The following is a 27,332-nucleotide window of genomic DNA, read 5'->3' as shown; positions in this document are numbered from 1 at the left end:
ATGTTGTTGAATATACTGGGTAGATTAGGGTTGTCTTTGGTGCCAGGGACCTGGATGAATCAGCCTTATTTTATAATAATTCCAGAGGATGTGATTCTGTTTTACACAAAAGATTTTGTTGTGGCTGTACTTCTCTGGGAACCTGGTGTTTTGCTAGGTAATGGTATCCAACCAAGCAAGTTTTGCACAATAGGCCTTTTGAGAGTGTACTCATCATTTCAGGTTGGGCAAACATTCTGGATTCCTTTCAATTGCTTGTATGCCTTAGAGTATGAATTTAAAATGAGGACTTTGTGAATGGAGATTAGGTTTGAAGCTCAATGATCAAATCGCTCTTACTTTCCCCAGTCAAAAACATAAGTAATGCTGATATTTTCACGGTGCAGTTTCTTTTCCTTGCCTATGTGGTGTATATATGAAATCAATATCTTGCAAGACTGAATATTTCCTATTTAAAACAAATGTATATACCACATGATAAGAAATTTCAAATTTGTAGTCTTTAAAATTCTGAGACTGGTCTAGCACAATAGTACCCTTTTGATAGTGTACTCATCATTTCAGGTTGGGCAAACATTCTGGATTCCTTTCAATTGCTTGTATGCCTTAGAGTATGAATTTAAAATGAGGACTTTGTGAATGGAGATTAGGTTTGAAGCTCAATGATCAAATCGCTTTTACTTTCCCCAGTCAAAAACATAAGTAATGCTGATATTTTCACGGTGCAGTTTCATTTCCTTGCCTCTGTGGTGTATATATGAAATCAATATCTTGCAAGACTGAATATTTCCTATTTAAAACAAATGTATATACCATATGATAAGAAATTTGTAGTCTTTAAAATTCTGAGACTGGTCTATGCAGAGATCAGAACATGCAGAAATTTATGGATGTAAAATTAAGATGCGTCCAGAGTTGGTCAACTTTCATAGCGATGTAAGTAGTGATGCTTCCTACTTGTTGAGTTTCACATACAACTTGTACTCTCTCAACACTTGCCAATCCATTCACAAATGTTTGGCATGCTTTTCTTCATTTGTAGGATAAATTAGTATATCATCAAGGAAAACAAATACAAGCTTTCGAAATGTTTGTTGAGGACATTATTCTTGTAGTTGATGCATTTGTGAGACTGATTGGCACCACTACAAATTATTAATAACCAACCATACATTGTTCGAAAGGTCATTTTGTAGACTTGTGGATATCTTTTTCCTTAATTCTGACTTGATGATAGCCTGATCTCAAATCAATTTTTAATAATCTTTGTCTCTTTTATTTGGTCAAACAAGCCATTAATTCAAGGCAATGGATACTTGTTCTTTACTGTAACTCTTTTTTCCGACAAGAAATATCTTTATATTCCATATGAGGAATATATATGTTTTGGTCTGTGCATACAAGGTTTGAAGCCATTACAAAAAATACTCATTATGAGCTGGATACTAGTTCTTTACTGTAACTTTTTCTCTTTTTCAATGAGATATATCTTTATTTTTCCATATGAGGAATATACATGTTTCGGTCCTCGAGGGACATCACATACAACAAGGCTTAAAGTATTTACAAAAGCTCAACATGGCACATGTGAGAATTGAACCTGGGTGGGAGAATAACAACATTTCTCTCTAGCCACCCGAGCTAAACCCAGTTTACATACTTTACTGTAATTTTATTCAGATTGCTGTAGTCCTTACAAAACCTTAGAGCTCCATCCCTTTCATATGCTTCCCATGGAGAGACACTTGGTTGAATCTATCCTCTATCCATTAGCATTTGTAATTGTTTTTTCAGTGATGTTAGCTCTGGGGTATTCTTTCTATAAGGAATCTTGAACACTGGTGCAGCTCTAGGTACTAGGTCTATTGAGAAATCTATGTTCCTCTTTGGAGGAAGTTTTGGGACTTCATCCTGAAATACTTTCTTGAAATCTTGCAATTCAAGAAAATCTTCTATGTTTAAGGTCTTTGTCTCCTACTGGCTCAAATTAGGGGGCTGCATACAATTGACAGCCTTTTTTGGTACTTTTTACAATTGCAAGGTTGAAATTTTCTGATTGATGATTCCCCTTGGAATGGTTCTTACTGTAATGGAGTTTTTGTCCTCATCAATGTAATAAAAAAGTCTCGTTGTAGCAATCAGGCTTGACTCAGTGTACTCCCAACTAGTCCATTCCGATGAGGACATTATAAGAACCAAGTGGCAAAATGTACAAGTTTTCTTGTCAAAAGACTCCATTCAGTTCTGATTCCTGAAAGACATTTCTCTATCATTTTCACTAATCTTTCTTTTGGTTTTAGTGGCCTGTTGGACTAGCCTTGATTTACTATATTTGCATTTCTTAAGAGCACGAGTTTCAACAAAATTAGGAGTAATATAGTGGATCTTACGTAAATTAAAATGGAAATATACAAGTTTTCTTGTCAAAAGATTCCATTCAGTTCTGAAAGACATTTCTCCACCATTTTTCACTAATCTTTCTTTTGGTTCTAGTGGCCTGTTGGACTAGCCATGATTTATTATATTTGTACTTCTTAAGAGCACTAGTTTCAACAAAATTAGGAGTAACATAACTGTGAATAGATCCTACATAAATTAAAATGGAAATAGGCTGCTTTATAATCTTATCTTCGACTTCATCTACAACTGATTGGTGATATGCTTGGCGGTTGTCTGATGTAGTGTAAATTCGAGGAATGGTTTGTGCCACATCATTCACTGTAGTGGCCTCTTGGATGTTATGAGCAACCCTGTTCCCATGCTTGATGGCAACAATTCCCATACAAGTGGACTTCTCCACAACCCCAACATCAAATTGGCTTCCTTGGCTTCTTTCCCAAACACTCAATTGGCATTGTCCCAATTCAAGCTGGCTGATTTTTCTGGAAGGTTCGTGGGTGGTTCCTAAAGTGAGGAGGCTTGAACCCTTTCTTCCCTTGGGGTTTTAGCCCAAAAACTGGGGTCTTCACCTTCAATAGTGAATATCTCTCAAACCAGGAGGCCTCTCAGGGCATGCCACATACCGCCGGAAACATCTCGACAAGGAGAATCCAATGACGTGGATCTCTAGGACAAATTCAATGATTAGCTTCTTCAAAAACCATTGCCAAGTTCGGGGTATGTCCTTAGCCCAGGGAACCCAAACCCTAGGACTAGGGTTTTCAACCATCCAACAGTGGAGCTTTCAACTTGATGTAATACAGACAATTAACATTCATTAACTGTTTGACATCAATGACAAGTGCGTTAGTCAAAGTCAAACCCCAAGGTTTACATCAATGACAATGCCATCCAACAGTCCTAAATCACATCATTTGTGTTAAGCAGAAATATAAAAGAAGAAATAGAATATCAGTAGATGGACTCCCAAAACCTGATACTGCTTTCTTGTTAGTTTTCAACTGAAATCTGATACAAAAAATATAGCAAATTATTTCAGAGCTTGCTGCTAAACTAAATGAATTAAACCTATTCCCCCACCTTCTCCTTTGAGGAAGAAAACTATGTACAATTAATTTGGACACATGCACAACAGCACCTGAGCTGAAGATGACCCAAGGCACGCAAGCATGCATCCTCCCAGAGATCTGCACCTTACCAAAATAAGCAAACCCTAACCTAGGGCACTTTCAAATGGAGTGCTCAACATGCATGAATGCATGCCCCTCTATCTTCAAGTCAGCTGCACCTTCAAAAATAGTAAATCTACACAATCGTACTTTATCTTCTAAGGTTCAGTGCTTACCCCGAAGCTGGACTCTAAGGATAACCTTGTCTTGTCCGGTCTATGGCTGGTGCATGTATGCACCCTCTCATTGGAAGCCTACAAAAGTACTGGGCACCCTCTGGTCCATTCTACTACTCCAGGCTCATCTATAGACCATCAAGCTGCATGGAAATCAATGTTGTATGGATCTGCTGAATGTGTGATGCCACAGTAGCTAAAGCACCCAGATCTACTGAATCTGGAAAGAGGAAGTGCACCCTTACAATCATGTTTGAAGGCTGCAACATCTTCACTGTTGTACCTTCTGCTATAGTAGAACAATGTTCTAACACCTCCTTCGCTGAACTGTTCTCTGTTTGTACCTGCAACTTTACCAACTACTGCCACGTGTGTGCCCAGGACTTGTACACACATTACAAGGTGCCAAAAACTAACAACTGCTTAATAAATCCAGGGTTAATAATGTATCTTAAATTGTTGGAATGAAAAACTAATGATCATGGATACCTTGTTATAGACCTTGTTTTTTCTTCTCATTAAGAATTCATATCTACATGGACGAGGTTTGCAATACCATGCCATGGATATTTAACCCTCTTTCAAACATATCATGTGATATGAATAAAAAAGACCTTCAATAGTCTGCCATACTGTGGTTTTGCAACAACATGGAGTGGAGGTACAAACCCTGGCAGCCATGCTCCCTCCCTGCATAGTGTTTTTTGGATAATGTTCAAACAATTAATGAGAATATAATATGTGCGATTCTTGACTAAAGTGGGGGGGGATGGGATACGTTGTTATCAAGTTTACCATCCATCAAAAAGGTGGGTTCCCATTTGAAAAAATAAAATAGATCTTCAAGCTATTAAAACAGTGTTTATATCATTCTTGCTCCTGAAACATGGCTAACATTCAGTCCTTCGGGTACAACAATTGTAACTGTTCATTACTGGGGAAGAGGTCATTGACATTTTCATCTCTTGGGCCTGCGCAACTAGGCATGGGATTTACACCCCCACTTCAGACATGAAGGAGATATTTATTGTGTTGCGAAGGAGGTGCTAGAACAGGGTTCTACTATAGCAGAAGGTACAACAGTGAAGATGTTGCAGCCTTCAAACATGACTGTAAGGGTGCACTTACTCTTTCCAGATTCAGTAGATCTGGGTGCTTTAGCTACTGCGGCATCACACATTCAGAAGATCCATACAACATTGATTTCTATGCAGCTTGATGGTCTATAGATGAGCCTGGAGTAGTAGAATGGGACCAGTGGGTGCACCACTACTTTTGTAGGCTTCCAACGGGAGGGTGCATACATGCACCAGCCATAGACTGGACAAGACAAGGTTATCCTTAGAGTCCAGCTTCGGGGTAAGTGCTGAACCTTAGAAGATAAAGTACGATTGTGTAGATTTACTATTTTTGAAGGTGCAGCTGACTTGAAGATAGAGGGGCATGCATTCATGCATGTTGAGCACTCCATTTGAAAGTGCCCTAGGTTAGGGTTTGCTTATTTTGGTAAGGTGCAGATCTCTGGGAGGATGCATGCTTGCGTGCCTTGGGTCATCTTCAGCTCAGGTGCTGTTGTGCATGTGTCCAAATTAATTGTGCATAGTTTTCTTCCTCAAAGGAGAAGGTGGGGGTATAGGGTTAATTCATTTAGTTTAGCAGGAAGCTGTGAAATAATTTGCTATATTTTTTGTATTAGATTTCAATTGAAAACTAACAAGAAAGCAGTATCGGGTTTTGGGAGTCCATCCACTGATATTCTATTTTTTTTTTACATTTCTGCTTAATACAAATGATGCGATTTAGGACATGTTGGATGGTGTTGTCTTTGTTGTAAACCTTGGCGTTTGACTTTGACTAACACACTTGTCATTGATGTCAAACAGTTAATGAATGCTAATTGTCTTGATTACACCAAGTTGAAAGCTCCACTGTTGGATGGTTGAAAACCCTAGTTCTAGGGTTTGGGTTCCCGGACAAAGGACATACCCCAAAATTGTCGAGGGTTTTTGAAGAAGCTAATCATTGAATTTGTCCTAGAGATCCATGTCATTGGATTCTCCTTGTTGAGATGTTTCCGGTGGTATGTGGCATGCCCTGAGAGGCCTCCTGGTTTGAGAGATATTCACTATTGAAGGTGAAGACCCTAGTTTTTGGGCTAAAACCCCAAGGGGTGGTGACATGGCATACTTTCATTGGTTGTGGGCATCAAAAATCAAGCATGAGGGTTCCTTGTCATGTTCTGTGAAGATATCATCTTAAGAAGGGATTCACAAATGTCATGCGCCCATAAGACTCCTACATCCCATTTAAAAGCCTAATCTATACACCAAAAGGGTAGCAATCTTTTTAGTTAGGGTTTAAGTTAGTAGTCTCTCTAAAATTATTTCCCCTCCAACGGTTAACTAAAGAAACCCTCCAACATTCAAAATAGGGAGCCCCTTTTAGGTTTATAAAGTGAGACCTTATACCTCAACTCACAATACAACTTCAACGCATGTTATTGAGAAGCTTAGCTCTGAAATATGATTATCTTACCCCTGAAATTCTCGGACCCCTGAGGAAAGTAGTGAAGGAAATTTCAGTGAGTTTGTTTGTCACATGTTTGGATGGTCTCTTGGAGGTTCTTTTTGCAGGTCCCTAGCATGAGGAAGAGCGAAGGTATAGTGAGACAGGGACAACCTTGTGTGACAACAGTCTGGAAGGTGCTTCATAGCCATATCTGTGCAAGCTATAAAACACATGTTGGTAACCTTCCTTGGGCAGAGTTCGAAAGCACTGCAAGCAGGTCCTATGGATGACTTGAGGCATCTCGGTTTGAGCAATCATTACACATTAGTGCCCAGTATTAGCAGCAGCATAAGCAACTTGGTAAGTGATTTGGTTTGACTGCCTCATGAGCATTTAAATGCTGTTCACTCGTGAGTAGTGCGGTACAGTGACATTGACTATTGCAGGGTGCATTGATTGTTTATTGTAGCACAATGAGCTTGTTGGTTTGGTATAGCTTGGGTTTACAATTGATGCACGAACAAATTCTCAGTTTGATGTACAGAGGTGCAGTGGTTTAGTTTGGCATTGTGATTGAGTAGTAGTGTGCAATGATCAGGTTGAGCGTTACTGTGCAGTGATCAGTTACAACAATGTTGTAGTGTTGTGTAAGGCTGCCAGGACTTGTTAGTGATATCCTTACCGAGCAGAGCAACATAATCTTCATTACAATTTTCTTATATTGATTCAGAGCACAGGGGGATCTAGTGTGAAAATTGTGAAACGTGGTCCGCCGGCTTGTTAGGGTGGCAGGGTGGTGTAAGGCAGGTGATTGGAGTCACCTTCAGGGTGGTGCCTGAGAACACTTCAGAGGGCAGGGTGGTACTAGGGTAGGTTGGAGCTTGCAACAGAGCGTTGGAGCGTCCTTTCAGTGGGGTTGATAAAACATAGGGCGTTGGAGCGTCCTTTAGGTTGGTGTTTGTAAACAAAGATTTTGGTACGTCATTCAGGTTGGTGCTTGTAAACCAGGGCATTGGTGCATCCTTCAGTTGGGGCTGCAAATTTGATGTAATTATTTTTTTGAAGGAGAAGAAGACAATTACCAAAAAATGTTCAATCGTTTTTGACTTGGAGGGGGTTTTCCACCTAAAAATCTGCGTCTACTGTCTCTATATTTCTGCATTGTTGTATGGTGTTGTTCACTGGTTTTGCTATTTGACACTGAATAATAATACTATTGCTGAAGATTAACCAATGCTCTAAAAAGATTAATAAAGTGCTAATTGCTAAGAAACACTGTTTCAGCCCCCTCTCATTGTTTCCAACAGGACAGACATGTGAGTTTCCATTATAATTTTCATGCAGTATGTGTTTGTAGACTTGAGCATTATTAGGACAGCTGTTTTGAGTGTCTTTTATATTTCAGCAATTTGATAGTTAGGAATTCTTTTAGTGCAAGGTCTATTTACCATGGTTAATTTTTTTTTAATAGGAGTGAATGATTTATTGCTTTAAACTTTATTCTTTGCCCAAAAACTCTTACTAGTGTGACTAAAGACACTAGGGAAGGAAGCCATTCTTAATTATGCTAACCTCTGCTTCCTCCAAAATATTTTTTGCCAGGTAATCGTAAACTTCTGTCCTATGGTTGTTTCGTTAAAGCATTTTATTCACTTCTGCTATTGTTATTTCATTAAAGCATTTTATTCACTTCTGCCATTGTTATTTCATGAAGTCCACCAGATAATATCCAAATAATTTGTAAGAATTTTTCATTGAGAAAGGGAATAACTGGGATTTATCTTCAATACTACTTCGAAAATTATGGATGGAACTTGGGAAATTAACAAGGATGAAGATACAAAATAGAAAACAAATATGCGACAGAAATTTATCAAGAGACCGGATGGATCACAAGAACTGTCCTTTATAAATGATGATTATTTGTTATGTTCTGACTCTCATGGGAGCCATCCCAAAACTCGAGAAAATTCAAATTGTAACTGAGGACTAAGCTTAAGGAACGATATAGGCCTGCAACATGTGCCCATATATTTATGATGCTCTAGGGTTTTAAGTAAATTAAGGTAAAGTTATATAAGAAACCCCATAGACACGGTTATCTTTGTATGCAAGACCATTTTGGAATTACTTTGCAGATAGACGGCACCCAGAGTTTCTCCGCTTAGGCTCTGCATTGTTTTCTTTTTCACCTGAGAGAATTAGAAACAAAGCAAGTGAATTTACATGAAGCTTTTTGCCCAATCTCCTTGGAGAAGGCATAAATTTCTTGACACGGGCAGCTTCTTCCGTAGTTTCAATTTGAACAGGCTAGTAAGCTACAATCTACGGTGGAAATGGTGGCTGTTGGAAGGACACAAATTATAGGAATTTTCCTCCGATTCTTCATATTTATGTTGTATCCCATTAGAAAGCCGGTGAAATTTATATTTTGAAAGAAACCAGAGGAAGTCTGAAAATAGATCATTGGAAGGACACAAATTATAGGATTTTTCCTCCGATTCTTCACATTTATGTTGTATCCCAATAGAAAGCCGGTGAAATTTATATTTTGAAAGAAACCAGAGGAAGTCTGAAAATAGATCAGTGCATTGAGCTTTAGCATAGGAATCTGAAAAGCAAGCAACACAATTGCCAGCCAGCCTTCACTAAACTAATTACCCCACCTGCCTTATTAAATTCTGATCTTGTAAAAGTAGATTATTCCCTAAAATGACACCCAAAACACACAAAAGCCATATTTCTACTCACATACTGAGTCGTGAACTTGTGTTACCCCTTGTGGTCTCAAAGGAGAAGTCCCACTGATATCAAACAGAGCTGCATAAACATATGACTATATACACACAAAAGCCATATTTCTACTCACATACTGAGTCGTGAACTTGTGTCACCCCTTGTGGTCTCAAAGGAGAAGTCCCACTGATATCAAACAGAGCTGCATAAACATATGACTATATACACAGAGAGCACTTGAGCACTTGTAGACTGTAGTTACCACTAAAATTTTAATGGAGCTTAATGGCTATATAGTCATCAGATCAATTTACAATGTTCTCGATGGAAAATTGTTGAAAATTTTCCTTTACTACTATTAATGCAAATTTGGAAATTTAAGGTTTCTTGGATATTTTATTATTATTATTATTTTTTATCTTTATTTTGGATGAATTTGAAATATAAATTACAACAATATATACTCTTTCTTTTCAACCACATACATAAGGTAGCTCAAGAAAATAAACACTAAACAAGGCTACTTCAAGGGATAACTGTTTCCAATGCTTTTGGCACCTTTCTGACATAGCCCAAATATGAAAATAATTTATTAAATCAGATATATTACAGCCACAAATATGTTGAATTAGCTTCTAATGTTTGTCAAATCGTTTAACAAACTTTCTGTAATGTTATATCAAATCAACATGCTTAACCAACACTAGAAACTACTCCACCATGAGAATTGTTACCCAGCCAATTACATGGGTAACCCTAAGAGAAATTTTTTCTCCTAGACTGGTTTCAGCCAGTGGTTCTACCATGATTCACAAATAATCGAACTCAAATGTTTCACATTCATTTTTTGGTTAGTGCATTCATTGATCTAGCCTACTCATCCGATGAAAGTGGGTCATCTATGTTGAGAAATCTAGGGCAGAGAGTTAGAGTATTTATTAACTTGATTTCTCTTTAATCCTTGACATTTTCTTGTGGTTTATATTAGGACATTTTCATCATTATTTAATTCTCTTCATCATTAGGACAAATGCCAATAAGAAGATCACACTACAAACACAAGAACACCAAATGTAGGTTGCTACCCAAGACCAAAATCTCTCCTAGAGAGGAAAACTCACAAAAAATCTCTCCCTATAGAATCCATTCAATAAAGACTTCCAAGACTTTGACCCAAGACGAAAACTTCCAAGAGAAGAGCCAACCAAACCCCAAATAATATCTCTGCAAAATCATGATTGAGGAAACCCTAGGTCTTCCATCAAACTCGCACGTGTGAGCAGATAAGGATGTCACGAACAAAAATTCACTTCCTTCACTTCGCTGTCCTCCTAACAATTTCGCTCCTCCTTGTAGGATTATACCTCTTCTTTCTTGCTAGGATCAAAAGTATATTTCGTTGTGTGTGTGTCATCAAATGGGAGTGAGTTCTTCTTTATATAGGCTTCTTTTTAAGGGCAGATTAGGCCTTTCTAGGGGGACTCCATCTCTTGGAGGCTTTTAGACACATTATATTACAATAATAATTTTTTCGTCTTAATACATGAGCCCTCCAAGGGCTAACACATCATGACTTGATTCTTTGACTTGACTTAACAGAGCCCTAGAGCACTCAATGGGTGCTTTGACCTAGGACAAACAACAATGGGCAAGAAACTCATTTTACAATAAATAATTTTCTTTTACAAATAATATTACTTTTTCTTTTGACAAGTACATCAATAATTACATCATGTCATGACTCAAGTAAAACTATGAACACGGACACTAGTTACATTTCAACAATATATTGTGAGGTACTTTAACAATTTTTGCATTCAAATACTTCCTTTAATGTTTAAGGCATTCTACTATGGATCATAAGGTGAAATTGGATTATAGACTGCTATTCGCTGTGTATTTGTTCCCTTACTTTACCTTGGTGGTTATCATGTGTCCCTAGTGTAGTATGATCTACCTTAGGGTTTTTTTTCATTGTCAGTGGGCACAAATAGGAGGATCCGATGATGATAGCACTCCATGTTATCATACTTAATACTTGTCATCATTCCCCGATATCCATTTCATTTCTTTTTATTGGTTGTTGTCAATTGCTTGTAGTAGTTCCCTGTTGACGTTATCTCATGAGTGTTGAAATACATATCTAGGTTCGGTCTTCATAATGACATATGTAATAATGATTTAATGTATTTAATGTAAAGAGAAAAATAAATTTATTATTATTGTTTTTGAGGCATGGGTTTCATGCTCAAGGGAATTTTTTTTTTAGGTCAAGCACCCATTGAGTGCTTCTAGGTCAATTGAGTTATTGTCATGTATTGCAGACCCATTTGGGCATGTTCCATATTGTAAAAGAAAATTTATTCAAGTCAAATTAGAGTCAAAAGACCCTCCAAGACTTCGACATGGTGCAAAGATCAAGTCAACCTTCACTAGTGGACAAGTCAGCCTAAAAGAAACAATTTGACCTCGTAGGAGACCTATATATAAGGGAGACTTCAACCTCACTTACAACACTCACTCACTTCACATAAGTTCGATCAAGGAAGAGGAAAAAGTGTGAAGAAGAAAAGAAGAGTGAGAATTTTGGACTGTTTTTGGGCCACTCTTCACACGTGCGAAGAAATTAGGGCTCCTATTGCAGCAACAAAGATTGAGTTGCAGAAGTTGAGTTAGGGCATCAAGAAGTACATTTTGCAAGCCGAGTTCTCTAGGAGAAAGAATTAACTCAAGCAAAGAGGAAAGGAGGAATAATCTATCATAATTTTCTCTCGTGTAAGATCTAGGGTTTTTGCAGAAGTATCTATTGGGAGATCGAAGTTGCAGAAGAATTTGTTGGGAGGTTGAATTTGTAGAAGAATTTGTCGGGGATCGAAATTGCAGAAGTTGCTCATCAAGGAGGAAAGGTTTGACTTGGTCTTAGAGGGGTCTTGATCAAGGGTCATAGGTCTTGGAATTCGTCAATTGAAGTTCTATAAGAAGAGAAGAATTTGATGCATGAGCATGAGGCTTAAAGACAAAAGGCTTCATATTATTCCAAAAATACAAAAAAAGTTTACAAGCAAAGGAGTGGGGTCCTTTAGCTGTCAATTTACAAAGCTTTCTAGATAGGATTTAAACTAGAATCTAGGATTTAGATTATCATGTAATAAATTCAAGTAGTTAGATGTAGTGGAGATTCTCGAGGAGAATATCATGTAGATTAGATAGGATTAGTTAGTTCGATCCTTTGATTTAGGATTTGGTTGTTAAATGAACCAATACTTATGTAAGTTCCGGATCATAATAAGGGGATTTTGACTGATTCGGCTTGTTTTTGCCATATAAGATTTAGTTGCAGAAAATATATCTTTGTGTCTTTCCGTGTATATTTGGTCAATCCCGGAGGTGTTGCATCCCTCCATAATATCACTGTGTATTATTGAAATTCCAGTTTAGTCCTGAAAACTTAGAGTATTGTGTGATCGCATTTAATCACTTTTCGCCGTGTATTAGCAATTGCGGGGTTTGAAAGTGTACGGATTCCTTGATCGGGCTTGAAGGGCCGCACTCATCCTTAGCCGTTGATTTTATTTTCAACACCTTACGTCTCAGTCAACAGCGGGGGTTGGCCTGGTGTTAACTCGTGTGTTAATAGAAGTCCTGAGAGCCGGAGGATCTAATGGCCACTGTTATCCAATGGATATTGGGCTTAAAAATGAGCGGACGTTAATTCAAACACTGGATGTGATATCGATTGAATCACAGTTTAATATTCCCATAGGCTTCGTCCAAAGGAAATAGGCATGTGCAAAAAGCCGGACCCGAACTTTTATAAATTGAGGACTTATAAACCTCATCGGCTACGTGAGGGCAGATAATCGTCGCGCAGATCTCCAAGCGATGTCACAGTGACCGTTGGATCACTAAGACCGCTAACCGTTAGATCAATCTCGCATCGCATCGGTCAGAAGTAAGTGTTCCTTGCCTGAGGAACTGACGATTGTGATTTGCGATGTTTTAAGGACTTGTAAGGCACTTGTTGTTGGGGGAAATTAAGCAGTTCTGCTAATTTAGCGGAATAGATAACTTTAGAGGTAGATGACTGATACTCCGCAGGAAATTCAAGAAGAGGTTCAACCTGAACTAGAAAAAATTGTTTCCAGTTTTGAACATTTGCCATTAACCCCTGCACCCCAGCGACCAGAATTCTTGTGGGTTTTCCTCTCAGGTGGAGAAGTTTTGGCCTTATGTGATTGCCTATATCTTGTGTCCTCTTGTCTTATGGTTCTTATGATTTGATAACTATTTGATGAAAAAACACTAAATATAGTCAAGTGAAAGAATAAGTTAATTAAGTAAAATTATATCACAAACAATTATCATTAGAAGATAAATCACCTATCTTGCTGCCCCTAGATTTCTCAACATGGTATTAGAGCTTAAGGTAACAAGACAAGAAAAGGCAGCTTGAAGAAGTACTGAGAAAGATCAAGACAACAAAGAGGACATCGAATCATCAAGAAAGGATACATAAGGGCCGAACAATCTAAGGAGCATCAAGAAGGACTATTCAAGGATCATGCCATCTAGAAGCAACAATAAGCAGTTCTCAAAACCCTAGCTCAACCGAAGAAGGGTTCTACATTTGAAGCATTCTTGAGAAGCTCATACATTTCTCAATCATCATCAAAAAGAAGATCTCAAGTACCCTTCCTCCTCTCAAAGAAGGACTACACATTGAAGCATCTTGAAGTCTCTACATCTGAGGGAAGTAGGAAGAAGCTCTGCATCATCATCAAGGAATCAAGGTGATCTCCCTCTTCTTGAGTCAAGGATCACTATCAAAGCATACTTGAAGTTGACGATTTCATCATCAAAGACATCTTCTATTATCACATTATAAAAAAGGGCATCAAGTTGACGATTTCATCATCTAGGAGTATCTTCACTTGACAAGTATGTATCTTTATATCTATGTTTGAATCTATCAAAATGACTTTATTTTGCAAAGAGAGCAACAAATTGGTTGGGTCATCAAACTTCCTTGCATGGAAAAATAGGACAAATTTGATCCTCATAGAGAATGAGATTACTGGTCATATCAATGGTAAGGTCTCCAAACCATCATCTAATTGTATGTTAATGTTGTCATGCGCTTCTGGCAAGATATGTTAGCATTTTTGCACAGTTTTTCTAGGGTTTGGATGCCCTACCATTTTATACTTTTACGGGCAGCTCGTTTCTGCAGGGCAGAGTTCTCAAAAATTTGTGATAAGGGGTGGCAAAGTGGCATTCGGGGGGAACCACTCACTTGGCCAGCGGGAGAGATCTAGAAACAGGTCAAGGGGCAAAAAGTAAAAAGACAATGATTCAGGCGTGGGAGTGAAACCAAATTTCTTGTTTCACCCTTTTGTTGCATAATCTCAAGCGATGAAGGGGAGCTCCCTCTCTTCCTGCTGTGGGCATCTAAGCATTCCTGCTCTACAGAGAAGAGCCCTGGAATGAAAGCCTGTATCATTGGGATTGTTTCAGTGACACCATGGTAACTAACTAAATAAAAGGTTCAAAATATGTTCAGAGAAGCAAGTGCTAGGGCATATCAGTGATAAATAGAAGTACGAGTAATTTTTCAGAATAATTCAGCGCGTGAGCATCTAAAACGCTGTCAAATCTACATTCTTGACTGTTTTTGGTTGCATTCCTTGGTGTTAGAAGTATAAAAACGAAGTTTTTTGAGTCGAATTTGTCTAGGTAATCAGATGTCTTTTTCTCAGTGCAGTTCGTTACAGAGATAGTTTAAAAATTTAAATAGAACAACTGTTGGAATAAAGGGTTAAGGAATCGGAAGAATTAAGGCAAACATGTACAACAACGCACTGTTAAGCAACTTTGAAAGCCGAATGAATTACAGGGCATTAGGTATTTTGCCTGTAGCTCTTCATGAAGGCTTTTGTCGCCGATTCTCGTCCACACTCGCCAAAGGTAATTTATAGAACCAAGCGGAGAGTGGCAGTGAGTCGAAGCTGGAAAGAATTGCGGATGAGCTTCTTAGTTTAACTAAACTGGAGAGACATGATTTTTCTATTTTGTTTAAACTGAAATTAGGGATGAATAGATACGCTTCTTCGGTGGCAGGCATGACTATGCTTGGAGCTCCTGCTGGAACCGGTCCCGCTACGGTAGAGAAGAAAGTTGTTGAGAAGACATCATTTGATGTCAAGCTTGAGAAATATGATGCCACTGCAAAGATTAAAATTATAAAAGAGGTGAGGAGTTTCACAGATCTAGGGCTCAAAGAGGCTAAAGATTTGGTAGAAAAGGATCCTGTTATTTTGAAGAAAGGATTGACGAAAGAGGAGGCTACCCGGATGATCGAAAAGTTGAAGGAGTTAGGAGCTACTGCAGTGATGGAATGAGAGAGTCATTGTTCAGGAATTTGTTTTTGTTGCTAGACATATAATAGGGTAATTTATTGAGAGAATGTTGTTGAATATACTAGGTAGATTAGGGTTGTCTTTGGTGCTAGGGACCTGGATGAATCTTTTTCACAAAGGAAAAAATTGCGATTTAATCATTATACTCCCGATTTAATCAGGGGTCGACCCAAAAATCCGGCCTCCCTTCCCAGGCCGCGGATAAAGAGGCCGCAAAGGTGAAAATGATCTTATTTTCTGCTGTTTTCTCTCCCATTCGGCGCTGTGGAGATTCATAGAGGCTAAAGATTTGGTAGAAAAGGATCCTGTTATTTTGAAGAAAGGATTGACGAAAGAGGAGGCTACCCGGATGATCGAAAAGTTGAAGGAGTTAGGAGCTACTGCAGTGATGGAATGAGAGAGTCATTGTTCAGGAATTTGTTTTTGTTGCTAGACAGATAATAGGGTAATTTATTGAGAGAATGTTGTTGAATATACTAGGTAGATTAGGGTTGTCTTTGGTGCTAGGGACCTGGATGAATCTTTTTCACAAAGGAAAAAATTGCGATTTAATCATTATACTCCCGATTTAATCAGGGGTCGACCCAAAAATCAGGCCTCCCTTCCCAGTCGCGGATAAAGAGGCCGCAAAGGTGAAAATGATCTTATTTTCTGCTGTTTTCTCTCTCATTCGGCGCTGTGGAGATTCATAGGGGTTTGCCATTGCCCTAGAGGAGAATATTTGTGAGTTTTGTGGTGGAGATTTGGAGGTTTTTCCACTGCTCATTGTGGGAGATTCAAAGTGCCGAATTGCTGCTGCCAGGTATGTATTTTAATTTCTCTCTTAGTTTTTTTTACACATGATTTCTTAAATCTTTCTATACTTCTCTAAAATTCTATTAGTTTGTTTATGTCTTATTTTTGCCTAGAATTTTGAAAGGGAAACATTGTTTAGAATCTAGATTGAAGCAAAACTTCAACTTTCAAGAATAAAATGACAAAAATTCAAACCCTTGTTTACTGAATCTGAGTGTTTTCAAGTGACTGAGAAGAGGCATTTAAAATCTAAAATCAACTATTGCATTTGTGTTTGCTTTTTATGTGATGGGAAATTTTTAATTTGTTTCATTTTTTATTTTGTGCCCAGGTTTAAATTCAAGTTCAAAGTTTAAAACAAAATGCCAAGGCTTTTGGACGCTATGTGGGAATATGGTGAACTTGATACTATACATGAATCTGGGGGGATCAATAGAATGTATTTGACTTGCAAGTTGTGTGGCAAGCATATGTCAGGAGGTATCAACAAATTAAAATTCCATTTGGGACAAATTCCGGGGCAAAATGTTGACGTTTGCCCAAATACAACTCATCATCTGACAGGCCATTCAACCATTGATGGATAAAGAGGAGGGAAAAGACACCAGGGCAACACTAAAATTCCAACTTGGAGGGGCCTCAAGAGTGGGGGGAATTGAGAGTGGCAGTGCTTCTTCAGCATCGCCTTTCTCACCCATAGGTCCGAACTCCTCATCTATCTCATCTTTTTTTGTTCTTAGAACCACAGCTGGTGCACAACCTGGCATCAAATCAGTAATTAAAAAAAGGAAAAGGCAGAAGCTGACAGGTTGGTCAGTAAGTGTCTTCTATGGAGTGATGTTCCTTTCAACATTGCCAAGACAAACCCATTCTACTAGCCTATGTTTGATGCTGTTGTTGTCGTTGGCCCGGGGTACAAAGCCCCCACCTTTGCAGAATTGAGAGGGCCTCTTCTTCAAGATGAAAAGGCTGATTGCACTTCTAGATTGGAGGAGTTTAGGGCATCATGGGAACAAATTGGATGCATAGTCATGTCATATGGTTGGACTGACCAGAAGGGTAGGACCCTTCTTAACTTCTTGTTTAGTTGTCCCAAGGGGACAATGTTTATGAAATCTGTTGATGCATTTGCACACATTAAAGATGCACGTACATTATGTGAGTTGTTGGACATCTTCATTTAGGAAGTAGGCCCAAGCAATGTTGTCCAAGTCATAACGGGCAACGCTGCAAATTATGTTGCAGCTGACAAGTTGCTTATGGAGAGGTATCCTAACTTGTTTTGGACACCTTGTGCTGCTCATTGCATTGACTTGATGTTGGAGGATATAGGTAAGATTCCTATTGTGAGGGATATTATTGAATCATCCAGGAGCATAACAAATTTTATATATAATCATGCATCTGTGCTTAGCTTGATGAGAAAATACACCAAAAACAAAGAGTTGGTGTGTCTTGCCATTACACGATTTGCCACTACTTTCATATCTCTTCAGTCTCTGTTGAATTCTATGTGGGATGTGAAGAGCATGTTTCTTTCAGTGGATTGGCGTGCTTTATCTATTAGCTGCAAACCAGAGGGAGAGGGCATATGCAGACTAGTTTCATATGATCAAAGCTTTTGGGCAGGAGTAGAGGAGGTGTGTGCCATTTCAAAACCTTTGGTAAGGGTTCTTCGGTTGGTTGATGGTGACAAGCCCGCAATGGGCTACTTGTATGAGGCTATGGATAGGGCCAAAGAAGTCGTTCATTCTTATTATGAAGATAAGGGAGACGAGGGGTTAGAGAAACAACAGGTCATATGGAGAGTGATTGATGAGCGATGGAACAATACTCTCCATCGTCCCATTCATGCTGCAGGTATCTATCTCAACCCCACATTTTCTTATGCCTGTGGTTTTAGATTTGATGCCGAGGTGATGGATGGATTCTTCACTTGTGTCGAGAGGATGGTGTCATCTGAGCAAGAACGTGAAGATATTTCTAAAGAAATGGAGGTCTATAGGATGGGAGGTGGCACATTTGGTTTTATCATGGCTATTAAGAATAGGATGACCAAAATGCCAGGTAAGCTTCAGTTTGTTTCAAACTTTCAAGTTTAAAATTTCAATGTTTTTTTTTTATGTTTCTTATTTTTCTTTTAACTTGTAGATGCTTGGTGGACAAGCTATGGTGCTAGAGTACCCCATCTCCAAAAGGTTGCCATTCGAATGTTCAGCCAAACATGCAGTTCCTCTGGGTGTGAACGCAACTGGAGTGTATTTGATAAAATACACAGCGAAAATTGCAATATGTAAAAAATTTCAAATTAAATTTTTTGAATTCATTTGATTATTTTTAATATTTAAATTTTCTAAGTACTAATTTACAATCTATGACCCTAATACAGATTGGAGTCCCAATGCCTCAATGACATGGTCTACGTCTACTACAATCTTTGATTGTGGGTGAGACAACTTCAGACACCCATTGATGTGGAAGCCATCTCATTGGACAATATTGATACCACCGCTGCATGGAGGTTCGAGATTGAGAGGCCGATCATGGACTCGATCCCGGATTGGTTAGGTGTGGATCTAGAGGATGTAGCAGTTGTAGGGGAGGGAGAGCTAGAGGTAGAGGAGGAGCAACATCAGGGTCAGGAGGCAGAGCTGGCTGAGGATGATGAGGAGGAGGTGACACCATCTAGGATGGGCAGCAGCAACATAGGACAGAGGCCACCTTTTCCATCGGCTTCTAGAGGACGATTGAGTCCATTTGCATCCCCAGGGGCAAGGCCTTCTTCCTCTAGAGGAAAAGGCAAATCCATTCCCTATTCCCATAAAAGGGGAAGAGGATCTCAGTGACTGATTACTTGATGACTTTTAGATGACTCATGATATACATTTATTATATTTTTTGTTGATATTTTGACTATTGAGAATTGAGATTCAGACAAGACTTGAGATTCAGGAGTTGATTCACTATTTTGATATGTGATGTAGCACTAGACTTCGTATACATATTATATATTAGCTTTCTTTACATGTTTATGTGGAAATGCATTTATTTGATGTTGTGGATACTCTAGATGTTAAAAAAAAAATAAAATAAAAAAATTGTGTTTTTATTTTTATTTTTGCCGACTCCTTAAAAGAACTCCCGACTTTAAAGAGTTTTTCAACTTTTGGACCCTTGCCGAATTAATCCCGACTTCGACTTTTTCCACATTGTGTTTTACACAAAAGATTTTGTTGTGGCTGTACTTCTCTGGGAACCTGGTGTTTTGCTAGGTAATGGTGTCCAACCAAGCAAGTTTTGCACAATAGGCCTTTTGATAGTGTGCTCATCATTTCAGGTTGGGCAAACATTCTGGATTCCTTTCAATTGCTTGTATGCCTTAGAGTATGAATTTAAAATGAGGACTTTGTGAATGGAGATTAGGTTTGAAGCTCAATGATCAAATCGCTCTTACTTTCCCCAGTCAAAAACATAAATAATGCTGATATTTTCACAGTGCAGTTTGTTTTCCTTGCCTTTGTGGTGTATATATGAAATCAATATCTTGCAAGACTGAATATTTCCTATTTAAAACAAATGTATATACCATATGATAAGAAATTTGTAGTCTTTAAAATTCTGAGACTGGTCTATGCAGAGATCAGAACATGCTGAAATTTATGGATGTAAAATTAAGATGCATCTAGAGTTGGTCAACTTTTGTAGCAATGTAAGAAGTGATGCTTCCAACTTGTTGAGTTTCACATACAACTTGTACTCTCTCAACACTTGCCAATCCATTCACAAATATTTTACTTCAAGAGATCACAAAAACAATTTTTAGAACTTGCTACAGGATAATACAAATAATGCATGCCAGATAGGTCAGCTTTCTTGCAGAGGTCGGCCTTCTTTCCGAGTATTTCATCCTTGGCACTATTTCTGAGGGACATTATCTTTTCTGACTTCTCACAAGAAGGTTCTTGACTACAAGGAGTATTTCCATACTCTACTTTCTTACTTCTACACAACTCATGTAAATTCAGATTCCCCAGATGTGTAAAGCAACTTGGAGCCCAGACTTGAGACAGATCCTGCATATTTGATGACATAGAAATTGTGATAGAGGTAAACAGTCCTCTACTTTAAACTTACATGGAGCATCAATCAAATCGTATAGACTGAGATCGACCTTCTATTATAGTCACTCCATAGATCTGAATCCTCCATGGTCTTGAGCTCGAACTAAAATTTACTTCAGCCACCATTATTTAGTTTGGATGCCAGGAATGTAGTTTAGATGCCTCAGTAACACTTGGATTCTTAGCATATTTTTCACCTCAGTCTTTATCAAGATTCTCAAAGACTCTTCATTTGTTATTAGCATTAATCTTGAGTGGGTTTCATTAGGCTAGATCCTAGGTCATGCTAAAATTCAGATCATCATATAACAGCACAGAACTCGGATTACTCATATGACATAACTCATGCATGAGTTCATACTTCACATATATATCTTAGAACTTCTCAGTGCACAAATTACTGGCCTTCAAAACATTTCGTCACAAGGTTAATTCCGAATCACAGAGATAACTTGACTTTGTGCTAGACTTCTTTGACCTTCTTAACTACCTCCACATAGATTATAATCACACAGGATGATCTAGACTTCGCATTGTTCTCAGATTTGCATACTTCATTAGAGAGAACTCATGTCTGCAAATTTCCACGGAGATATAGTCTTAGTTATGCATACACAAAGATCATCATGAGTCCGGATAAAGCTTGGATACTTCTTCAATTTTAATGATATATTTTATGACAACTTCGGCCTTCATCCAGAGTATATATGTGACCTCGTGTTCGCAAGTGGCGTCTCAGAGAAGCTCACACAACAGAATACGAAAAGGCTTGCATAACAGAGTGCAGTTCCACATATAAGCTTGTAAGACTTGTCCTAGGATCGGATCACAATTGTTATCATAGAAAGACTGAACACATAGCTCAGATCTATCGCATATATATATATATATATATATATAGCCTCATGTATGCAGATTTCTTTCATAGAGATCAGGTAGTATAGTTTCAAAGAATAAGAGATTTTGTGCCCATTTACAGAGATATAATGTGAATGCCACAGATTAAACAGAAGGGAGGTTCGGATGGCACTCAAAGACTTCGCATATCTCTGTAACATGCCTCAGGAAATTCACATACCATGTCACAGAGATTTTTCCATAGAGGATTAATGCTTTGCTGTCTCTTAAGGCAACTTGGCCTTGACTTGGCTTTGCATCTCGGACCTCTTTTTAACATTCGGAATTTACTTTGGCCTGGTTACAAATGTCCCTACTGCCACAGTAGGGTTTAGAATTTCAGACCATATTTCAACTGCTCATTGAACTGTTCATCGAACCTTGCTCTGAAACAATGTTGAGATTTCTAGGACACACAAGCTAGAAACAATTTTTCTTCAACAGATAACTATTTCCAATGATCAGTTAGCGTTAGTTCCATATTGCATTCAATCAAGATCATTAAGCAGTTATACAGAAGAAAATATCAACCAATCAACCATGAAAGAGCAGTAGAAAATAACCATGAAACCATGAGAAAAGAGACACAAATTAGGCCTCAGGCCAGGGCAAAACCCAGAAATATTTCCTTATGTGAGAGTGAGAGTTCAATTCATCATTACAACAGAAATCATATTAATAGCCAAACCAGTAACCAAGAACAACATTAAGTGCCAAGCCAAGAAGCAATCTCTCCTTCAGATTTTCGGCCTCCTCTTTCTGCTCCCAACTTTGCTGGATCAGAGATAGAGAAGACAAAATGTGATGTGTCAAATAATGGAGGAAACCTCTCCTTTATATAGACTTCCAAGGGGGTTGAATGGGTGAGTCTTTGGGGCCCAACTGACTTGAAATAACATGAAGCAGACTTGTAGAATTTGGAGGAAAAAAGTCAAATTCAAATTTTCTCCATGATGAAAATACCGACCATGGCTACCATGTTTTCCAACACTTTTATCTGTGGTACAACACTTTGGAGTGCACCTCCTCATTGACACATGTTCATGGCGATTTAATTATCTAATGACTATTGGAGGGGGACTATAGTTTTATAGTAGAGCATTAACTCTTGTGCACACATGTTAAGGTTGATTTAACCATTTAATGGTTACTTTAATCATTTTTATCTAGGTAAAGATTAATTACTTGGGCACCCTATCTCACTGGCTTGCTTTCACACATGGATGGGGTTATTTGGAGGTTGGCTGAGGTGTGGGGGACTATAGTTTTACAGTAGAGCATTAACTCTTGTGCACACATGTTAAGGTTGATTTAACCATTTAATGGTTACTTTAATCATTTTTATCTAGGTAAAGATTAATTACTTGGGCACCCTATCTCACTGGCTTGCTTTCACACATGGATGGGGTTATTTGGAGGTTGGCTGAGGTGTTTTCATGGAGTAGTTCCCTCTTTGGCACAAATTTCAAGGCAAATATGCTTTATTTTATTATTTTGGGGAGGATAGCACACTTTTCTAGGGTGCACTTCTATGGATTGGTTCAACATCGTTATGATTTGGCATATTGAGGAATATTTTATCTGTTTATTGATGATGAGTGCAACTATCTTTCTACACTTCTCTAGGTTGCCTTGCTCTTATGTACATGGTTTTGGAAAAAGCAGTTGATGGCTTTGGTACATGTATTGATGAGGTTAACCAACATTGGCACAACTTCCTAGGGCATACTTCAAATAGAGGTTATTTTATATTTGTTCATGGATTGAGGTGTCTCCATTGCATACCCATCTAGGGTGCAATGCTCATCATTATTGCATGGTTATTTTAGCTACGCATGGCATTTTAGCTACATTGGAGAGCACCGTCGCCTCTTTGACATGGAATTTTATGTTATTTTATCATGAGGTGGTTATGGAGGGCGCTCTCTCGAGGGGCATGAGGTGGTTGTGGAAGATGCTCTCTTGAAGGGCATACTGCACATGGAGGGTTGTGTGGTTATTGCATGCATTTACTTGCTCCTATTTCTATATTTGGAGGGTTTCACTTGGAGGGTTCATACGTGGAGACATTCCACTTGCTATTTTCAAAGGTTGACCACTTTTACTTGGGAAGTGCTACATCTAGTTGGCACTTTGCACATTTATCCATGGAGTTGGTTACCTGGGGATTCACATTTGTGGTTTGTTTGCATGCATCTTGTGGATTCACATTTGTGGTTTGTTTGCATGCATCTTGTGGATCGCGTACCATTTTGGGATGGTGGTTATGGAACATTCTCCTAGGAAAATCATTTTATTGTTTTCTCACTCGTGCATCTTGGAGGGCACACTTACTGAGTTCTTGTAGGTGGACCTTGGAGCACATCCTCCCATGTCAAGTACTATTTTATGTGTATTGTTGATCTAGCACCTTGGAGGGTGCATTTTATGTGGACCGATTTAGCATTTTGAGATGGTAAAGACTTATTTTTGTGGTGCATTCCCTCTCTTTTGAGGATATCTAGCACACTACATCCTACTTTTAGGTGGATGACCTCTCTTAGAGAATATGGAGTTCACATACTATTTGATATGGCGATCCGTTGATTGAAGAGGAATACAACTACTCCATTATTGTATTATTGTTTGACTTGTCATTGAGTAAGCTGGAGAATTTGTATTTTATTGTAAGAGAGTAAACTCTCTCTATAAACATAAGCTCTCTCCATTTGTGAAAGGTGGGAATATTGGGATTGAGGTGGTCTCCCCTTGGACTAAATTTTGCATCATTTTGACAAGCTTATGGAAGATTGGAGGTATTGATTCTACTTTATGGGAGGCTCTTATGTTTGCAATACTTTCACATGTTTATTATTGTAGGAAACCCTTGTAGTATGTTATGAAGGCCTTGTAATGAAATATTTGTCATTTGTATAGTGTAATGTGAAGGGCATTTATCTTCATTGTTTTGTGTTAAGCTTGCATCTAACCTATGTTGCCAGGAAACGTGGGTTCGGGGACGGGGACGGGGTTGGGGACGGCATTTTTGGAAACAAGGTGCGTGGGTTCGTCGGTAATATAATAATATTAAATTTTAATAATTATATTTTATAAATTATAAATTTATAAATTATAATTAATAATATATATGAAATTTGAATTTCTATATTTTTTCAATTTTAAACAAGAAAACTTTAATCATTTAAACATGCACATCATTGAACATTCAACATTGACATTGAAATTTCAAAATTTATCACCAAAAAACTGTTCATTGTTTACATATTAATAAGAATCATGAATCATGATATATGTCCATTGTCATACTACATTCAAAATTTGCCTTAAGGCATCTTCAAATATGAACTAGGAAATTTTAAAATACTAAAATAAAAATACTAAATAGCTAAAGCCTAAGGAACAATGGCTTCCTCAAAGACCAAAACGCTGGAAAATACAAGTTATTTGACCTCCAATATTATTGCATCCCTTTTTATTAAAAAAAAACTAATAGGTATAAGAACCAAGGCTGCTTGGAAGTGGGAGCCAGAGTGGGGGACAATTTTTAGAAGCTTCCAGATCGAGAGCGTTTTTTATACTATATATATTTTGAATCATTACATATAAATTCTGTGGTTTTTTTTTTAGGCTTGTGGGTACATTAAAGTATAAATTATCGCTGCTGGCAGCATATATTTCACCGCTGTCCCACTAAACACACAAGGCAGTTCAATAAAATAAAGTTTAAAATGTTGAGTCTTTGAGAATTCAGAATACTTTTAGGATTTTTGAGCGTACTCCTGAGTTTGTAGGAAACTTGGCTAGTGTATCTCAGTCAGCTGTGTGTGACAAAATCTGTCCCAAGTTTCACCAAAATAGCTGAGTCTAGCATTTACTTGAGTTAAGTAAATGTTGGACTCGCTGCTTTGGCATTAGACATCTTAGTATCTTACAATGTTACATGTAAATTCTTATTTTATGTTTGAATTTTTGAAATAACTTATAAAGTTATAAGTAGCATAAACATGTCATTCATGCATGCCATATCCTAGTATGTATTTTCAAAATATAGTTTTTTTAATATGGTTTTTTTTTTATGAAGAACCCAAAGAACCCGAAGAACCCAACCCGAAGAACCCGAAGAACCCAAGAATCCATTAAAGGAAAAGAACCCATTTTTTTTTTTTTTTTGAACCCAGTGCTTCTGGGAAGAACCCGTACCCGAATCCGGTACTTAGGTGCAGGAACCCGGGATGGGTTCGAGAACCCCACCCTCGGGTGCGGGAACCCGTGCAACATAGCATCTAACAAACATAGTTGTTGCTAGAATAATGCGGCGTTACTTTCACAACAATTGCTTAAGAATGGCAACCCTACCTTTCCAAAGTTAATTTCTACAATTATTTTCAGCAAGCTAAGGCTGATTTGTGGCATGTGTAACTGCGCTTGTTTGCCTTACACATTCACACATTCACTATCTTAGATCTATGCCTCCTTGACTTCATTTACCCAAGATGTGGTAGGCACTAGTCTTGTGGTGTCCATCCCCTTTTCGTTCTCATACCATTCATCCTTTCACCTATACTGCAACCACTTGTTTTGTTAAGGCTTAGTCTTCAAGAATCACTTAGAGCCTCCACTCCATAGCCTTAGCAATCCTACTTAGGGATACCATCCTTGTGCTGGAGAAGGGCCAACCTAAAGAGAGAGGAAGAGCTATTGTGGTGACAGTGGGCAGCCTTCCTGAGTTACACAAAACTAGCACCTTGGTGCTGGAATTTGTTGTAGTGGAAATAGCCCTGGTAACCAGGCTTCACATGTTTCCAAGTCTCCACAGGCAGTGGATATACATCCAATTGCAATGTCATATCATATTGACACAGGTAAGTTAGTAATGCTCGGGACTTTCTTAAAGCCCAAAGAGCACAATAGACTTGAAAGAGTATTGTCTTAGTTCCTTGACGGTAAATTTAGGAATAAAACTGTGGTCCATTACTTGATAGGCTTGATGCAATATTGCTTGTCCCTTGGTTTATGCATAGGGCTCACACTTTCCTAGCGGTTCCTATGACACCCTCACTCCCACCAAACACACTCAAACGTACCAAAATTAGAAAGAAACATTTCATAGGTTTACATGCTAGTTCTTATTCCTTGAAATTGTGGGGTATATTCTCTGCATTATAACAAGAAACTAATTACTACTTTTGAATCTCTAGATCCATTGTTGAAATGTGTTTCCTTCCAGATGGATGCCTCAGGAGTAAAAGCATCATGGAACAAAGGACACCCCTTCTGTTATTTTATTTAACTCCATATGGAATGATTGTGCTTCAGGCAGAGGAACTTGGAGATATATTTTCCAAGGGTTAATATTCTAATTCGATTTCTATTTTCTTTTATGTTCAGGATGTTAGATTTAGGAATTTCATGCTTTCTTATTTGTTTTGTATTCATATTGAAATAATTGCTGTATTCCTTGATGCATTCAGGTCCGTGAATACATTGACGACACGGAAGACTATGTGAATATTCAGCTTGATAACCAGCGTAATGAACTGATCCAGTTGCAGCTCACTCTGACTATAGCAACCTTTGCAATAACCCTTGCTACATTGATAGCAGGAACATTTGGAATGAATATTCATTGCCCACTCTACCAAAAGGAGGGGGCGTTTTTCCCTTTCCTTGGATCTACTACGGCTCTCTGTCTCCTGCTTTTCTTTGCAATGTTAAGTTATGATCGTTGGACAGAACTACTTGGTACATAGGAAAAGATAAATTGCTTGAATACTTGGCTTTTAATGTGCATGGCTTCATAACTTAAGTGCTCGTGCGGCTGGAGTCTACGTGTTTATTTTATTCAACAAATGGCGGTTTCAGTATATTGAGACCAAAATCAAGCTATTTTTTTTCAGTTGGGGAAGGGAGTTGTATCACAGATTCCGGGGGTGATAATATATTGAGCACAGCTGTGTTATTTAGAAGAAATGGGTTTGTTACAGTGGAAAAATAGGATGCATGGCATCTACTCATTACCCATGATCTACTTGATTTCTTTATCGAATTTAAGTCTATGTTTAGAACGATACTCTGCATCAAATAGGTCTATCGACCTTTTATATCGACACCTTT

The 27,332-nt window shown here is 38.2% G+C and overlaps 2 protein-coding genes across 4 annotated transcripts; both read left to right on the top strand.

Annotated features, from left to right (window-relative positions):
* Window positions 1–27,096, top strand: LOC149252445 (magnesium transporter MRS2-4-like). Of its 3 annotated transcripts, XM_089459693.1 has the most exons (4): window positions 108–222; window positions 651–722; window positions 865–936; window positions 26,690–27,096. In XM_089459693.1, exons 2-4 carry the CDS (start codon window positions 663–665, stop codon window positions 26,966–26,968), a joined length of 411 nt encoding a protein of 136 aa, XP_089315819.1. In that variant the 5' UTR covers window positions 108–222; window positions 651–662; the 3' UTR covers window positions 26,969–27,096. The 3 variants fall into 3 exon arrangements, with proteins under 3 accessions (XP_089315817.1, XP_089315818.1, XP_089315819.1); XM_089459691.1 differs by lacking the exon at window positions 651–722 and having other exon boundaries at window positions 1–222; XM_089459692.1 differs by lacking the exons at window positions 651–722; window positions 865–936 and having other exon boundaries at window positions 1–222.
* Window positions 13,926–15,848, top strand: LOC149252446 (large ribosomal subunit protein bL12c-like). Its single transcript, XM_089456667.1, has one exon. It carries the CDS (start codon window positions 15,079–15,081, stop codon window positions 15,385–15,387), a length of 309 nt encoding a protein of 102 aa, XP_089312793.1. The 5' UTR covers window positions 13,926–15,078; the 3' UTR covers window positions 15,388–15,848.
* Window positions 27,097–27,332: the final 236 nt, after the last annotated feature.

Source organism: Pinus tabuliformis, chromosome 7 (genome assembly GCF_031772625.1).
Source record: "Pinus tabuliformis cultivar Carrire ecotype Pingquan chromosome 7, CPIR1, whole genome shotgun sequence".
NCBI classification, from domain to species: domain Eukaryota; kingdom Viridiplantae; phylum Streptophyta; class Pinopsida; order Pinales; family Pinaceae; genus Pinus; species Pinus tabuliformis.
Note: the sequence above shows the minus strand (reverse complement) of the source record. Positions and strands in the feature narration are given on the sequence as shown.

Excerpts from the sequence above, each read along its gene's own strand:
- LOC149252446 (XM_089456667.1), top strand. The coding sequence starts at position 15,079 with ATGAATAGATACGCTTCTTCGGTGGCAGGCATGACTATGCTTGGAGCT.
- LOC149252445 (XM_089459691.1), top strand. The coding sequence starts at position 1 with ATGTTGTTGAATATACTGGGTAGATTAGGGTTGTCTTTGGTGCCAGGG. Across the intron at positions 223-864 it reads GAGTGTACTCATCATTTCAG|AGATCAGAACATGCAGAAAT; the intron begins GTTGGGCAAACA and ends TGGTCTATGCAG. Across the intron at positions 937-26,689 it reads TGGTCAACTTTCATAGCGAT|GTCCGTGAATACATTGACGA; the intron begins GTAAGTAGTGAT and ends TGATGCATTCAG.